General features: G+C 44.8%; 1 protein-coding gene across 2 annotated transcripts in view; it reads left to right on the top strand.

The window, feature by feature from the left end:
• SENP5 (SUMO specific peptidase 5) overlaps positions 1 to 10,607 on the top strand; it is a 52,210-nt gene extending 41,603 nt beyond the window's left edge. For both annotated transcript variants that reach the window (XM_087725157.1, XM_087725156.1), the window contains exons 8-10: positions 1,253 to 1,336; positions 9,558 to 9,608; positions 9,722 to 10,607. In XM_087725157.1, coding sequence (XP_087581283.1) covers positions 1,253 to 1,336; positions 9,558 to 9,608; positions 9,722 to 9,832 — 246 coding nt within the window. In that variant the 3' untranslated portion in view covers positions 9,833 to 10,607. The remainder of the gene's footprint in view (positions 1 to 1,252; positions 1,337 to 9,557; positions 9,609 to 9,721) is intronic.
• The last annotated feature ends 5,681 nt before the right edge of the window (positions 10,608 to 16,288 follow it).

Genomic DNA, 16,288 nt, shown 5'->3' with positions numbered 1-16,288 from the left:
AGAGGTGGTTGATTGAGTAATAACAGACCCCGTCTGCTCTCCCCATGTGTTTCTAGTTTTAAGGTTTGATTTTAACATTCTGTTTTTCAACTAAGATGTAACTTGTAAGCCGCCCAGAGTTAACCCTTTGGTAAGATGGGCAATAAGTAAGTAAGTAAATAAATAAATACCGTATTTTTCAGACTATAAGACGCACCAAGATTTCAAAGAGAAAAACAACAGGGGAAAAAAATAGATTTTGGCTCCCGTGCATCCCGTTTTTGCTCTCCTCAGCTCCCAGGAGCACTCTGCAGGCCTCCCAAACCCTCTGCGCGCGTGAAAAACAGGGCCATTTTTAGCCTCCCAAACCCCACAGGCGTGTCGTTTTTGCCCTCCCCAGCCCTCAGGACCACTCTGCAGGCCTCCCAAACTGAGAAAGGATGCATAGGGTGGGGTTTTGGGAGGCCAAAAATGGCCATATTTGGTGCATCCAACATTTCCTCCCTCTTTTAGGGGGAAAGAGCATCGGTTAATACTTTGGGTATTTTTGCAGCCAATTGAATTGTGACCTTGGGGAAATGATAAGGCATTGCAGCATCTAAATATTGAAATAAATGCCACATTGCTTGAATTATGCCAGGCCCCTTTTACAGATAGTCCTTGATTCACGACCATTTGTTTAGTGACCGTTCAAAGTTACAATTATATTGCAAATTCTGACAGGGCCATACTTCTTCCTGCTTTTTTCTGAGTTCTTAATATCCTTTTTACCAATCTATGGTTCTCCAAATTCACTGCGATGGGCAGTCTCAGTGCTCTCAACCATTTTGGCCCAAGACCAACATCTACTTAAGCATTCTGGGAGTTGTAGTCCAACATACCTACCATCGTAACAACTCATGCGAAGGTTCCTGCCTATTCTTAAAGCCGTCTTAAATAACTTTAGCAATTCGTGTCCGTGATAGATCCTCTTCCTTTTGGTAAAACTCCGCAGGCTACACAGGCAGATTTATTGCAGAGATAAAATGAATTAAAACCCCGCGAGGTTAATTACACTGAAAGCTAATGATTCCTGCAAGATTTACCCAGGATGTTTTTTAAATCATGGCCATTAAGGGAGCTTTCTGTTCCAAGCCAAACGCTTTTCATTGTATCCCACTGACTCACAGAGGACACAGTGTGTGGGGAAGTGCTTGTTTAAGAAACTTACAACCCATCCAAGCAGGCTCTTGATTCATATTCCTCCTCCTATTTTTTTTTCTCCCCTTAAAAGAACATACGGAAATACTTGCTGACAGAAGCTAAAGAAAAGAACCGGCCCGATTTCCTCCAGGATTGGCAGACGGCTGTTACAAAGGTAAGTGCTATTCATGGAAGTGAGGTAGTTTTTGGGGTAGTACCTGGCGGAAGGTTTGACTTTGTGGTAGCTCACTGTTCTAACTTGGGCTTCCCAAGATCATGAAGCCGACTCCTCATCCCAATAAAAACTTCTTTCACTTTAATTTAAAGTTAATTTCTCTCCAGCAAAATCCCAACAAACAGAATTCCAAGAGATTTCACAACAACAGACCTTTATCGGGCTTGGAGAGTTGCCAGGCCGATATCTTCCAAACGCCACTCTGTAGCAGCAATTACTTGGAAAGAAATCTGGAACAGATCTCCTCCCTAATGAATTGAACTAATAGTCTCCTGCAAATTCTCCTCCCCTTTCCCTCATCTTTCAAACTCTCCTCCCCTTTCCCTCCTCTTTTACTCCCTAAGGGAGGGGCCATTCACCGTCCACCTGTGGCTTTACTCCCGAGTCAACCCTTGTTTTAGCAGTAGTAGACTTATATACCGCTTCATAGGGCTTTCAGCCCTCTCTAAGCGGTTTACAGAGAGTCAGCATATTGCCCCCAACAAACTGGGTCCTCATTTTACCCACCTCGGAAGGATGGAAGGCTGAGTCAACCCTGAGCCGGTGAGATTTGAACCGCTGACCTGCTGATCTAGCAGTAGCCTGCAGTGCTGCATTTAACCACTGCGCCACCTTGGCTCCTTAGCTGTTCCCTTCGTCTGATAGATCTGCACATGCGCACCCCGGGAACAGGCTCCATCCGTTGGTCTGCCTCACTGATGTCTGATTCTGAAGGCAGCTGATAACTGTCAGACAGCCCTGGCCCCCTCTCTGCCTCTGACACAGAGCCCTCATCCGAGCCTTCCCCAGACTCCAGGACTGGCCCATCTTCCTCCCCAACCTCCTCACTGCCCGACTCTGCTGCCAGATCTGCTGGTGGGCCACAAACCCACATTTACACTTGGAAAAGAGTGTTTTTTTGGTGAGACCAGTCTATCAGGGCAATCTGGTCTACCCAAATATGGGATGGATCAGCCACAATCCAGGGGCCTTCGCAGTCAGTTGCTATATATATATGTGTGTGTGTGTCTGTGTGTGTGTGTGTGTGTGTGTGTATAGCAATTGTGCTGATAAATAAATAAAGGGAGACTAGTATAGATCTATTTCAAGCTATTTAGCTCTCATCAGCTAGCCATACCCTTACTGGGAATCGAACCTGGGCTGCATTACGTATTAGGCAACACAAATGTAACAAGGCAACATAAAAAAATGGCTTTCTGCCTGGATGGCTCGCCGATAGACAGAAAAGGGAAGCAGTATGCTCCCTCCCATATTAGGGCATACCAGGGGTTGTGACACAATGTGTGTGTGTGTGTGTGTGTGTATATTTATTTCTTTGATAGTAAAAATTATATATAAATTCAACACTCAGAAAAGAGCTTTCTAAAGCAGGGCTGCCAATTCATGGCCCGTGGGCCGGATGTGTCACGCACTGGCCGCGCCCACGCCCGGTTTAGCGAAGGGGAAAAAAGTGCCATACATTACGTGACGCTGCTGTGAGGATACACATTTGACCCCCCCCTGACCTAAAGTCAAAGATAAAATACAAAACCAATTGCAACGATTGTAAACCAATTCTATGTGGGGCAAAGAGGAAGGCAGTTGAGAACAAGGGTTCACGAACATCAACTAGCAGTTAAACGTCACGGCCGAAAGTCCCTGATCTCAAACCACAATGATAATGAAATAGACCCATTGGGAAGGAACAAAAATCATTGGCCAGGCCAGCACCCACCACACATGTGAAGTTATTGGGTATTCTACCCAAGGAGCAATTAACAAGCATATTGCTCTAGATCCAACCTATGAATATCTAAGAAGCCAGACCACTCAAACGGCCAATCAACGAGAGAGCCAATCAGCTGCTGAGAATTTAAACCTAGCTCCAAATGAACAACCAATCAAACGACCAACTGACTACATTGGCACCCAAGACATTTATAAGCTCGAGAGGAACGGAACACCCAAATCCTGCTGATGGTGTTACCTAGCCTGGTAACGAGACGTTCAGAAATTAAACTGAAAACAAGCTTGGAGAGCAAACCTACGGCCCAAAGGTTTGACTTGTTCTAAAAGGAAAGCTTTGCATGGAGACCAGGAACAATTGGGAGGCAGGAAGAGCTGCGTTTGATAATGGTGGGATGGAGTCAGGGAGAGGGTCTCACTGGGCGGTGTGAAAATGTAAAGCTGGAGTGGGGAAGATGTTGTGATTCCCCCTTCTTCACTACTTTGGAACTAATTTGTACCGGGTTGGGTTGTCTTTAGGACATATTCCAGGTAGTCCTCGACTTATGACCACAGTTGAGCCCCATTTTTTTCTGTTGCTAAGTGAGACCGTTGTTAAGTTAATTTTGCCTCCTTTTACGACCTTCCCACTGCAAGGCGATCAAGCCGGTCAGTACTAGAGGAGATCAACCCTGACTGCTCTTTGGAAGGCCAGATCCTGAAGAGGAAACTCAAGTACTTTGGCCACCTAATGAGAAGGAAGGACTCCCTGGAGAAGAGCCTCATGCTGGGAAAGTCTGAGGGCAAAAGGAAAAGGGGATGGCAGAGAATGAGGTGGCTGGATGGAGTCACTGAAGCAGTCAGTGTTAGCTTAAATGGACTCCAGAGGATGGTAGAGGACAGGAAGGCCTTGAGGAACGTTGTCCATGGGGTCGCGATGGATCAGCCACGACTTCGCAGCTAACAACAACAACGACCTTTCATACCTCAGCTGTTCAGTGAATCACTGCAGTGGATAAGTTTATCCACTGGTTGTTAAGTGAACCTAGCTTCCCTCTGCTTTACAGAAGTCAGAACAAGGTGATCACATGACCCCCCGGGGCACTGCAACTGTCATAAATACGGGTCAGTTGCCAAGAGTCCAAATTTGGATCGCGATGCTGCAGCAGTCGTAATTGTGGGGGGGGGAAAACAGTCCTAAGTCAATTTTTTCAGTGCTGTTGTAACTTCAAACGGGCACTAAATCAGCTGTTGTAAGTCAAGGACTCCACCTGTACTGTAATTTTCATAATTTCCTGGGGTCAGAATGGGGGAGAACCCCTGAGTTTTAATTAGAGAAGGACTTCAGTACCTAAAAAGAAAAAAAAATGGTGGCTACAATCAGGAACGCGGTAGTTCAGTGGCTAAGACGCTAAGCTTGTCGATCAGAAAGGTCGGCAGTTTGGCAGTTCGAATCCCTAGCGCTGCATAACGGAGTGAGCTCCCGTTACTTGTCCCAGCTTTTGCCAACCTAGCAGTTTGAAAGAACGTTAAAAATGCAAGTAGAAAAATAGGTACCACTTTGGTGGGAAGGTAACAGGGTTCCGTGCTTCTTTGGCGTTTAGTCTTGCTGGCCACATGATCAAGGAGACGTCTTCGGACAGCGCTGGCTCTTCGTCTTTGAAACTGAGATGAGCACCACCCCCTAGAGTCGGGAACGACTAGCACATATACGTGAGGGGGAACCTTTATAATCAATCCTGGGGCTACTGATGGGCCATTCCTATTTTAGACCTGGCATTTTTGTGAGTGCCAGGTTAGAAGGAGGCAGCTCTGATCCGGGCAACTTTTCAGATGTCTGAATTTCAGCCTCATAATTTCCATCCAGATGTTCACCACCAAGGCGTACAGAAAGCTTCCTCCTCCCTCCACCTATATATCATTTAAAAGTGGAGCTCTGTTTGTAATGTCAAACAGAAAAAAATGAAAATTAGAGCGTTTCAGTAGCTGAAGCGGCTTTCAGCTGCCAAAAACATAACCATCATGGAATCGGAGCGTAACCAGCATACCAGATCTTCTCTTTAGGAAAAAAAAAAAATTCTTGTCTGCCTGCAAAGTACAGCTTAGCTGCTGCTTAACCATAGCATCGTTACGCTAATTCCCTATAATTATAAAGATGGATCGAATAAAAGACTACGTTGCTTGTTCAGGATATCTCTGGATTTGTGGCTTGGTTAATTGCTTGCAAAGGAGCAGCGCACAGCTCCTTTGCCTGGTTGGGTGTCCCTCCCTCCCTAACCGTTGGAAGCAACAGGCAGAATTCCTAGCCAGATATAAGAGTCCCACCTCCCCATTTATTTGGGGGGAAGGGGGCACCCGGTTGGGAAAGGTTTCTGCATCATATGCGTCAGAGGTACATAACCTTATTACGAAGAGAGTTGAAGGGATAGTTTGAAAGGTGGGAAAGATGTGATTTTTTCCTATAGGGCCTTGATGGCGAACCTATGGCATGCCATGCCCAAAGTGGCACGCAAAGCCATGTCGCCCAGCCCACATGGCCTGTTTGTCTTCTGGGTTTGTGGCGGGCACGTTCATGTGACGATCAGCTGCCCTTCGTGCACGCGGCAGTGCCGAAAACTGGTGTGTGCATGTTTGCCAGCTAGCTGATTGTCAGGAACGCATGCCCGCTAAAACCCGGAGGTTTGGCTTTTCCGGAGCACGGCCCTGACGAGCACTTAGGTGCCCACGCAATGTTTCCTCACAACCTTCTTGGCACTCGGTGCTGAAAAGGTTCCCCATCGGTGCTGTAGGGCAGTGGTCTCCAACCTTGGCAACTTTAAGACTTGTGGACTTCAATTCCTGGAGTTCCTCAGCCAGCAAAGCCAAAGTTGGAGACCACTGCTGTAGGGAATCAAGTTACCAGATTGGTCCACTACAACAGCCATTGGTAATCAAGGACAGCCCTGGTGTAATACAGGTAGTCCTCAATTTACAACCACAGTTCATCCCCAAAATTTCTTCTGGTATACGTGAGACATTTGTTAAGTGAGCTTTGCCCCATTTTACAACCTTTCTTGCTAACTGAAGCGCTGCCGTTGTTAAGTTAGTAAGACAGTTGTGAAGTCCATCTGGCTTCCCCATCGATTTTGTTCGTCAGAAGGTTGCAACAGGGGATTTCATGAGTCCAGTTTGCCAAGCAGGCGGCCCACGAAACAAAGCTGTTACAGAAAGATAAAGACAGTCACGTCTTAGAGCTGTGATGGCAAACCTATGGCACACTTGCCAGAGGTGGCACGCAGAGCCCTCTCTGTGGGCACGTGTGCCATCGCCCAAACTCAGCCTGCTGGTTGTTGGGTTTCCGAGGCGCACATGTGCACCAGCCAACTGGTCACTGTGTTTCTGACACTCTGGTGCACTTGTGCACGCATGCACATGTGCCTTCCGGTTTGGGCATTCTGTGCCGAAAAGGTGCACCATCACTGTCTTGACAAATAAATAGATCAACAAATGGGAAAAGGCCAAACTAAATCATCATTATTTTCTTAATAACATATAAACATTACCTCCAGCAGACATTAGTATTCTGGGACATCCTAATATAGAACTTAATTAGGATGTTACTCATTACTCAGGAAATAGGTTTTTGAAGTAAGGGTGGGCTCACTTTTTCCACAGACCAAATTGCCATGTATTGAATTCCTCATAAAAGTCCTCTAAAATGCTGCTCTCCCTCTGATTGATGACAGTTCATTGAATGGTGTCCTATGAAGCAAATCTCTCAACACATCTAGTTATCTCCCTCTTCCTCACAGTTAGTACATTGTGAAGGTGCGTTCATAGGAGCTAATGCTCAAAAGGGGAGCCTTGCTTTAAAATGCCTTCATGATGCCCAAATATGTTAAGCTACTAAGCTGTAATATATATCTCCCTTTATTTATCAGCACAAATACAACATATATATATGTGTGTGTGTGTGTGTGTGTGTGTGTGTGTGTGTGTGTGTGTGTGCTTTTAGATAGATGATAGATAGATAGATAGATAGATAGATAGATAGATACATAGATACATAGATTAGAGATAGATATAGATATAGATATAGATATAGATATAGATAGTGTCACAACCCCTGGTATGCCCCAATTATGGGAGGAAGCTAACTGCTTCCATTCTCTGTCCATCGGCTCGTCACAAGAGACCATCCAGACAGAAAGCCCAATATTTTTACTGTTGCCTTTTGTTACATTTGTGTTGTATTTGTGCTGATAAATAAATAAAGGGAGACTAGTATAGATCTATTTCAAGCAATTTAGCTCTTTATCAGCTAGCCATACCCTTACTGGGATTCGAACCTGTGCTGTATTACATCTTAGGCAGATGTCTTAACCATTAAGCCACAGGTCCTCCTCCTATATCAGCTTGAGCCAGGGAGGTAGGTATATATTTAGTGTCACAAGCCCTGGTGTGCCCCAATTATGGGAGGATGGAATACAGAGAATGGAAGCAGTTAGCTTCCTCCCATAATTGGGGCATACCAGGGGTTATATATATTTGTGTGCTTTTTGGAGAGACTGCTAGGAGTAACTCTCTCCCAGATCTAGTGTGTTTGGCCGTGTGTGTGTATGCTCAGAATAAATTGAGCCTGTGGAAAAGAGATAGCAGAGTTCAAATATTTACCTGAAATAATTGGGAAGAAGCTGCCCCATCTTGGTTATTAAAAATTTGGCATGTGGCTGGGAGGTAGAATTTATTTTCCATTGCAAAATAACGTGTGTGTTTACTTACGTGTCCAAACCTACATAAGAATCTGCCATATTTTTAAACATCGAGACCCTGAGACCTTGTGATTCAACCCAAGCTGCCAACCACAACCTTTCGGTTGGATCACATCAGGAAAAGTATTACCCCTAAAAGAAGAAAAAACAAGCATTGCAATCTCTTTTTAAAAAAACAATGTCGCTTTCTCACTCTCATTTGCACAATTCCAAGTGAGATTGCAGATAGTCCTCACTTAACTACCATTCATTCAGCAACCATTCAAAGTTACAACAGTACGGAATGAAGATACTCACAACCTGTGCCTGAACTTTTGACTGCTTTAGCGCCTCCCGCTGTCACACAAATGTAGTCTGGACGCTTGACAACCCATTCACCAAGCAGCCCATAATCATGTGATCCCCATGTGTAGTCTATCCTGCTGGCTTCCCCAGAAAATCAATGGGGAAGCCAGCAGGAAAGATCACAAGCTGTTGCCACCTACCCAGATTGATTCCTGAGGGCTGGCTGGAAAAGGCTCGTCATAAAATCCAAGCAGGAAATCCTACCTGGATTTCGTGAGGGATCTTTTCACCCAAATCTCCTTGGGAGTAAAAAATGTTTGGTGGCGGGTTTCCATCCTGCAAAATCCTTCAGGCAATGTTTTTTGCTCTCGAAGAGGCTAAATGGAAACGTCCCCTCATGAGATTCTGCCTGGGGAATTCTGGGAGTTGAAGTCCACCCCTCTTACAAGTTGCCAAGTTAGAAAAAACATGTGTCAGCTTTCTTCTTCATCCTAAAGTTGTAGCAGAAACCCCAGCCAGTGCTGATACTGATAGGATTCTGGGAACTTTGCTGGGAAGGCAGTTCTAAAAATATGGGCAGCGCCTTTATTTTATATTTCTGGCTATATTTCTGGGGGGAAACTTTTCCAAGGGGTCGGTTGCACGTGCGCCTGTTCCGCCCCCAGCTCGCATGCTTCTCCGCCTCACCATGCCCTAGCCCAGCTCCCTGCAGGGCCTGGGCACCGGCACCACTTTCGCCGGTGCCACTGCGCTCTGAGCATAACTTCTTCTCTGGCTTCCAAACTCCGGAACTCGGAGTTTTGGGGAGGTTTGCAGAGCTCAAAAACCTCTTTTAAATTTATTTGCCTCTTCAAAACCTTGGTGTGTCTTATACTCCAGTGCGTTTTATACTCTGAAAATTTTCATCCAATTTTTTTTAGCTTTTGGGGAAGTCTACCACATATGATAGTATGAACCTATGAGTCATGAGCCTGTACATTTAAAGATTTGACCCTCCCTCTTTAAAGAACTGGGCCAATCAGAATGTTTCCTGACAACCGCCCTAACTCAGCAGGTACTAGGTGTCTAGTCCCGAAGTCTCCAAACATGGTAACTTTAACACTTGTGGACTTCAACTCCCAGAATTCCCCAGCCAGGGAGAGTCCAGCCAGCAAGACTTCTCTGTGATCTCCAGCCTCTGGAGGGAGCAATCTTTTTTTATTATCATGCTGCTTGGTCCTCTTTTAAATGGGTGACGCAAATTGGATCTTTCCAAAAATAAAGGATTGGCACAGTGTTGAGACACACTCCATAATTAGAGGTTGGTTGCGAATTGTTGGTGATCTGGAAACGAGCAATGTACAGAATGCAAATCGGTTACTTGGGTTACTTAGTGTGCAATATTTGTGTTAAACTCTTGTTTTGTTTATGTGGTTTTCCAGTGCATTCCACAACAGAAAAATGACAGTGACTGTGGAGTTTTTGTACTCCAGGTAAGGCAGTAGCTTTTCAAAAGTATCGGGTTTTCCCTTTTTTTCTGAATCTGCTGGAACGTTGCCTCTCGTCCCCGTTTCTAAGATGTGTTCCTTCTTGGTTTTTCCCACAGTACTGCAAGTGCCTCGCCTTAGACCAGCCCTTCCAGTTCTCTCAAGAGGACATGCCCAGAGTCCGAAAAAGGATTTACAAGGAACTCTGTGAATGCCGACTAATAGACTAATAGAAAAAGAAGGGCGGGGGGAAAAGCAGCCCTTGGTATTTTCTGAAGAGTCCCAGCTGGTATTTGTGTACTTGAATTTTCTGAGAAGAAAGAAACTTCCATGAATTTCAAACTAGTCTTGGTGGAATGGTTATAGCCAACAGAATTACCTCAAGCATTTTTTTTTTCCTTTCAATCTGTACCCGGTGAACCTACCGCAAAATATTCCCAACGTCAAGGGGGTGGGGTGGGGTTTTATTCTAATGTTCTTTCCTGTATTTAATATTTATTATCTTAACGCATGCGCATAGGCAAAGCATGCGACTAAAAAGCAAAGAGAAGTATAAAACTGTAGAATTGGTGCACCTTTGAAACGTAGCTAGAAGTGACGAGAATAATACAGGTTTAAACGTTTTTTGTCTGAAAACATGAAACATGCATGATCCATTTTTCCAATGCAATAATCTTTGAATGTACACAAAAAGAAAGAAAGGAAAAGAGAAGAAAATCCCAATTCCACGAAAAGGATATCCAGAATCTTTTTCTTTTCTTTTCCTTTTTCTTTTGTAAAAATTATGTTTTCTTCCTAGTCCCTTCCCCGTTAAATTGGGAAGAAAGGTAGTTGGAAACTGGACTCTGTATGTAGTTTGTGAAAATCCATTTTAATTGGTCATTTTATTTTTATTTTTATTTTGCCAAGTGGTACTAGATCACAGTCTTCAGACCGTTCGGAAAGAATTCTTTGTACCACAAACTCTTAGCGCAAATAAAATATGGAGATGCTCGTTCAGTTGGATTTGGCAGTCTTGCTTGTAGATTTACAGAGGAAATGTTGACATTTCATTTCATTTTTAAGCAACATCTGGGTCACGGTGCCTCACCTTCGCAGCTTTAAGATGCGTGGACTTCAACTCCAAGAGTTTCTGAGCCAGCTATTTTGCCATATGTCTTAAAGTTGCCAATGTTGAGATATAATCAACTGGGTACATCGAGCCACTCAACTACCTCTTGTTCCCTTACCCTATCCTACCTTACCCTACTCTACTCAACCCTATCTTCTCCTACCATATCCTACTCTACTCCACCCTACCTTACCCTACTATACCCTATCTTACCTGTTCTGATCCCCCTTGTCCTACACCAAAGTACACCAAGACAAAAATACTGCAAGGATTTATTAACACACAGACAGGATCTTGGCAGCAATCCAGCACAGACAAGATGTTGGCAGCAATCCAGCACAGACTAACCTTGGCAACAATCCAGCCTGCCAAGCTAGCCACGAAAGTTCTCCAACTTTAGTGAATACATTGACTCCTGCAAAAGGATGTGTGCACAATCATTCCTTTTATAGTCTTGAGAGAAGCCTAATTACCACCAGCTGAGTGCAATTATCTCCGGTAACTGCGTAACTGTTCCTTACGCCTATTAGCTCTCCGTTGTCTATTTTTCCACTTGCATTTTTACGTGCTTTCAAACTGCTTGGTTGGCAGAAGCTGGGACAAGTAACGGGAGCTCACTCCGTTACGCGGCACTAGGGATTCAAACCACTGAACTGTCGACCTTTCTGATCGACAAGCTCAGTGTCTTAGCCACTAGGCCACCATGTCCCTTATGGATAAGCTAAGAAGAAGTTTCTTGCCATTGGAGGAACTGTACATGCGAGAGAGAGAGGAGGAGGAGGAGAGGGAAATGATGAAACCTATAAATTGGCTTCAGTATTTTGGGTCTAAATGGACACAAATGGGCCAGTTGCTAGCAATTCCCACAGTTTCCCAGGCATTGGGGCATGATGTTAAATGTTTTGACAGCATATAGGCTGTCTAAGTTGATGGCTCTTAAGGCTCAAAGCAAATTGATGTATTCTGGATCAAGTTTCCAAATGCGGTTGACTTGAGTTCCCACCATGCTTTTGGCTAGGGAAGGCTTGGTACCTCCAGCACATCTCAATAGGAAAGCAAACTCGCTTTGATTGATGGAGACTTCGGACAAGTTGTGTGGTTTTGAAACCACATTTTCTACAAAGACGTTTGCTAATGATGCACAAAGTCCAAGAGAGACTTGAAAATCTACCCGAGGTGGGCGTGTGACTTATCTTTTACAAGCTGTTGGAGACGCGTATCTCGTTTTACTAGCTCTACTTCTGGAAGCAGAAGGCTTACACAGAAGGCATTTTTGGCTGATGCTGCCTTCTAGCAATCCATCACTTAATCCTTGGATGAGCGAGATCCTTATTTTTGTTGCATTCATCACCTAAAAGGAAAGAGAGAGAGAGAACGACCAATGACAACACAACCTGGTCTGTGAGAAAGAACTGTTTACACTTCTTAGATATTCCTGACAGAGGCTAAACACTAGGAAAAAGCGATTGACTAAAATACAACAACTACAGAGCCTTGGCAAAATTCATCATTTATGAATAATGATAACATTAACAAACAAAATGCCTATACATTAAAGATTAACAGGATTTGCAAGTAATGGCCTAGAAGAATCTTGCCCTTCGGTGTCATAGGCTGAAGTTGTGATCTATGTGGGATTTTTAAAAAAAGTTTGGGACTATAATGTCTGATTATTATTAGTTTTGATAAATGATCTTTCCATTGAGATCTAGCAATATCTCAACTAGATGTGTAGCAATAGCAATAGCAGTTAGACTTATATACCGCTTCATAGGGCTTTCAGCCCTCTCTAAGAGGTTTACAGAGTCAGCATATTGCCCCCAACAACAATCCGGGTCCTCATTTTACCCACCTTGGAAGGATGGAAGGTTGAGTCAACCTTGAGCCGGTGAGATTTGAACAGCCGAACTGCAGAACTGCAGAAGTAGCCTGCAGTGCTGCATTTTAACCACTGCGCCGCCTTGGCTCCTATGTATATGTGTGTATGTAAAAGGATTGGATACTCAAAATTGTTTGGCTGCTTTTTATACATCTTGTCCAAGAACTTGATGTTCAATGGCTCTTGCCAATTTCATGAAAATCTTCCAAGGCAGGATGGAGATTCTGTTTCCCCAACCCAGTTCTGAGACCCAACCATGACTCTCCAAGATGCCTTCGTATTTGAGGCTGTGAGTCGTGTGAGGGTGAAGGTTCGCTCTCCGAACTTGTGGGTTGGTTTCCGAATACTTTGCTACCATGCTAGGTAACATCTTCAGTGGAGTTTTGGGGTTTCCCCTACTCCTCTGAAGATGTTACCTAGCCAGGTAATGAAACGTTTGGAAACCAACCCACAAGCTCGGAGAACCAAACTTTTATCCTCATTTTACACCCGAGCCATAGATATTCGCCGCTATTGTGTGTTTTGTGTTTCGAAAACAAAATCTTCCATAGCAATTCAGAGTCTTCCTTAACGATCATGTACCGTATTTTTCAGAGTATTAAGATTCACTGTTTTCCCTCAAAAAAGAGGGTGGAAATCTGGGTGCATCTTATACACTGAATACAGCATTTTTGGCCTCCCAAAACCCTGCCCCCTTTGCAAAAATGGCCATGCATAGCCTTTAGGAAGCTTCCAGAGTGCTCCTGGGAGCTGGGGAGGGAAAAAAGAAGGGGAAAATAGGCCGTTTTTTGCCCCCCCAGCCCCCAGGAGCACTCTATAAGCCCCCTAAAGACTATGCATGCCCTTTTTTGATAAAATACAGGCCTGTTTTCGCGAAAAATGGGCAGTTTTTGGGAGGTCTGCAGAGTGCAAAACCTTTTTTTATTTGCCTCTTTGAAATCTTGGTGTTTCTTCTTATACTCCGGTGCGTCTTATACTCTGAAAAATACGGTATATTTTCTGGATGACTTTGAAGGACTATTGGCTTTGCAAATCTGTATTTTGAGATGCTGTGTAATTTATGCCAAACAGACAAGTTTCTGTAGCTATGCTAGTAATGGAGACATCAAACAACTCTTCTTTTGATTTCATCCACTTCTCAACACATGTTGCAGCTCTTATAAGCTTTACATTTATCATTTATCGTCATCAGTATCTGAAGTATGTTTCTCTCCCCCTACCCCCAAGTCTGCAGTTTTTGAGGCTGGATGTTCTACCCTGGTAAGGAGTGCTAAGGACAGGATGAGACTCAGGCCCTTGGAGTCCCAAAATATTCCAACCACCTGAGGTTGGAATCGAAAACTTTACCAGGTCATCAACCAAGAATCCAATGCAATGACTAAAACCTAATGTACAATAAACATGTTTACAGTTTCATATGTAAGCAAGGTTACGGTTGCAAATGGACATTCTGTCCTATGCTTGTTGGAAAGTTTACAGACCCAGGAAACATGAAGAGTGAGATTTGTTACCGAAGGAAGCGGGGTAATTACAGAAAAAAGTTTTTTAAGTGAATAACAAGAGTTGAAAGGGACCTTGGAGGTCTTCTAGCCCAGCAGTCACCAACTGGTGGTCGGTGAGAAAACTTTGGCGGTATTTGCATTTTTTATATTGCACTAAATCAGGGGTCTTCAATCTACGGCACCTGGGCCGGATACGTGCAATTAATGTTGCTACAGAGAGCCTCCCCCTTAGGGGTCTTTTTGTGTGGGACGGAGGGGGGCAGAAATTCCAACTTGGGGTCTGCTTCGATCTTGTGGTGCAGGGCTTTGGGCAAAGGCTGGGGGGGGGAGTGCCACTGGTGGCAAAGATCTGGAGGGACTTGTTCCAGTGGGACTGCATCATGGCCTGGAACCTGCTGTCTATCTCAGCCCGCTGGTATCTGGCCTTGCATTCTTGCAGGTCTTCTGCCTGGAAGGCCTATGCTGGTAGTCCTCAAGAGCTTCTACCGAGCCTCCTCAGTCAGATTCAATTTGAACTGAGCCAGTTGTTTTTTTCCAACTTTCTCGCGGTGGCTGCTTCGCTCCAGCAACTGCTTGTGGGCAGGTGAGAAGTGGCTGAGAGGGGAGGGGCAAGTAGAGACTGGCAAGGCGCCCCTCGATATGAGTGACATCGAGTTGGCCACGCCCACCCAGTCACATGACCACCTTGCCGCGCCCACCCTGTCATTAGGCAGATCATATTATGGTCCGCGGGATTTAAAATTATGAATTTAGTGGTTCCTGAGGTCTGAAAGGTTGGTGACCCCTGGACTAGACCAAGCAGGAAACCTTGTACCATTTCAGAGAAACGGTGGTCCAGTCTCTTTTTAAATGTGTCCAATCTTGGATCACCCACAACCTCTGGAGTCTGGTAGATGAGGGAATGTGGAAATGTGGGGAGAGGACCCCAAATACCTCCCCCTTAACTACATTAGGTATAAGTTGACCTGGAGAAGGTTTTCTTTTTTTAAATGAGCTTCCAAGCTTCTGTTGTCTTGCTCTATTAGCAATAAAGTGATTTTCTTCAATGTGAAACTTACCACCATGGATTTGGATTAGAAACCCTCTGGACGGAACATGTAGCAAGTTGGTTAGGACTAAATAGCAATCAAAAATTAGCATTATTTGTTGGATGAAAGCCGCATTAGAAAGTTTTTTCAGACTCCAGATTCTCTTTTTTTATTTTATTTCCCTGGATTTAAAATAAACGGGACATTTTAGGGTCCTAGTCTAGGAAAAAGGGTGATCAACCTCCAGCTGTTTCTCCCCCACTCACGATTAAAAAGGAATTAGCAGATTTCATGTTTTAGAGAAAAATGGCAAGATTTATATCCACCTAGGACTGTGATGGCAAACCTATGGCATGAATGGCAGAGGTGGCATGCAGCGCTCTCTGTGGGCACGCGAGCTGTCGTCCCAGTTCAGCTCTGCTGCGCATGCACACGTGCCTCCCGCCAGGCAGCTGGTCTTCAGGCTTCTGTCACACGGGGCAGGTGGGTTGCACGTGCATGCACAGGGGGTGGGTGGGTGGTGAGGCACTTGCACAGGGCCTGCGCGCGAGGGGTGGGTTCTTGCCAGTTTTAACCTCTTCTATAGAAGAGGTTCCACAAATCTATAGTGCCGTTTAGAACCGGTTCCAGCTCCCTCCCCCTGCCCGTCCGCACATCATCAAGATGAAGAGCGAGAGGAGGAATTCTGGGAGTTGAAGTCCACAAGTCTTAAAGCTGTCAAGTTTGAACACCCCTGGGTTTTCTTTTTTCTAAAGGGTTAGGGGTGCAAGGGTCTTGTAACTTGACAGCTTGAAGACTTGCACACTTCAATGCCAGAGTTTCTGAGCCAACATGACTGGAGGAGGAATTCTTGGAGTTGAAGTTCACAAGTCTTAAAGCTGTCAAGTTTGAACACCCCTGGGTTTTTTTTCTAAAGGGTTAGGGGTGCAAGGGTCTTGTAACTTGACAGCTTTAAAACTTGCGTGCTTCAAATGCCAGAGTTTCTGAGCCAACATTTTGGTTGCTAAGCAAGAGTATTGTTAAATGAGTTTCACCACATTTTATAAGTTGGCCACGCCCACCCAGTCACATGGCTGGCAAGCCACTCCCACCTGGCTGGCAAGCCACTCCCACCTGGTCACATGGCTGGCAAGCCACTCCCACCTGGCCACAGGGCTGGCAAGCCA

Source organism: Thamnophis sirtalis, unplaced genomic scaffold (assembly GCF_051295495.1).
Source record: "Thamnophis sirtalis isolate CommonGarterSnake01/CBP01778 unplaced genomic scaffold, rThaSir2_p1.2 scaffold_11, whole genome shotgun sequence".
Taxonomy (NCBI): domain Eukaryota; kingdom Metazoa; phylum Chordata; class Lepidosauria; order Squamata; family Natricidae; genus Thamnophis; species Thamnophis sirtalis.
Note: the sequence above shows the minus strand (reverse complement) of the source record. Positions and strands in the feature narration are given on the sequence as shown.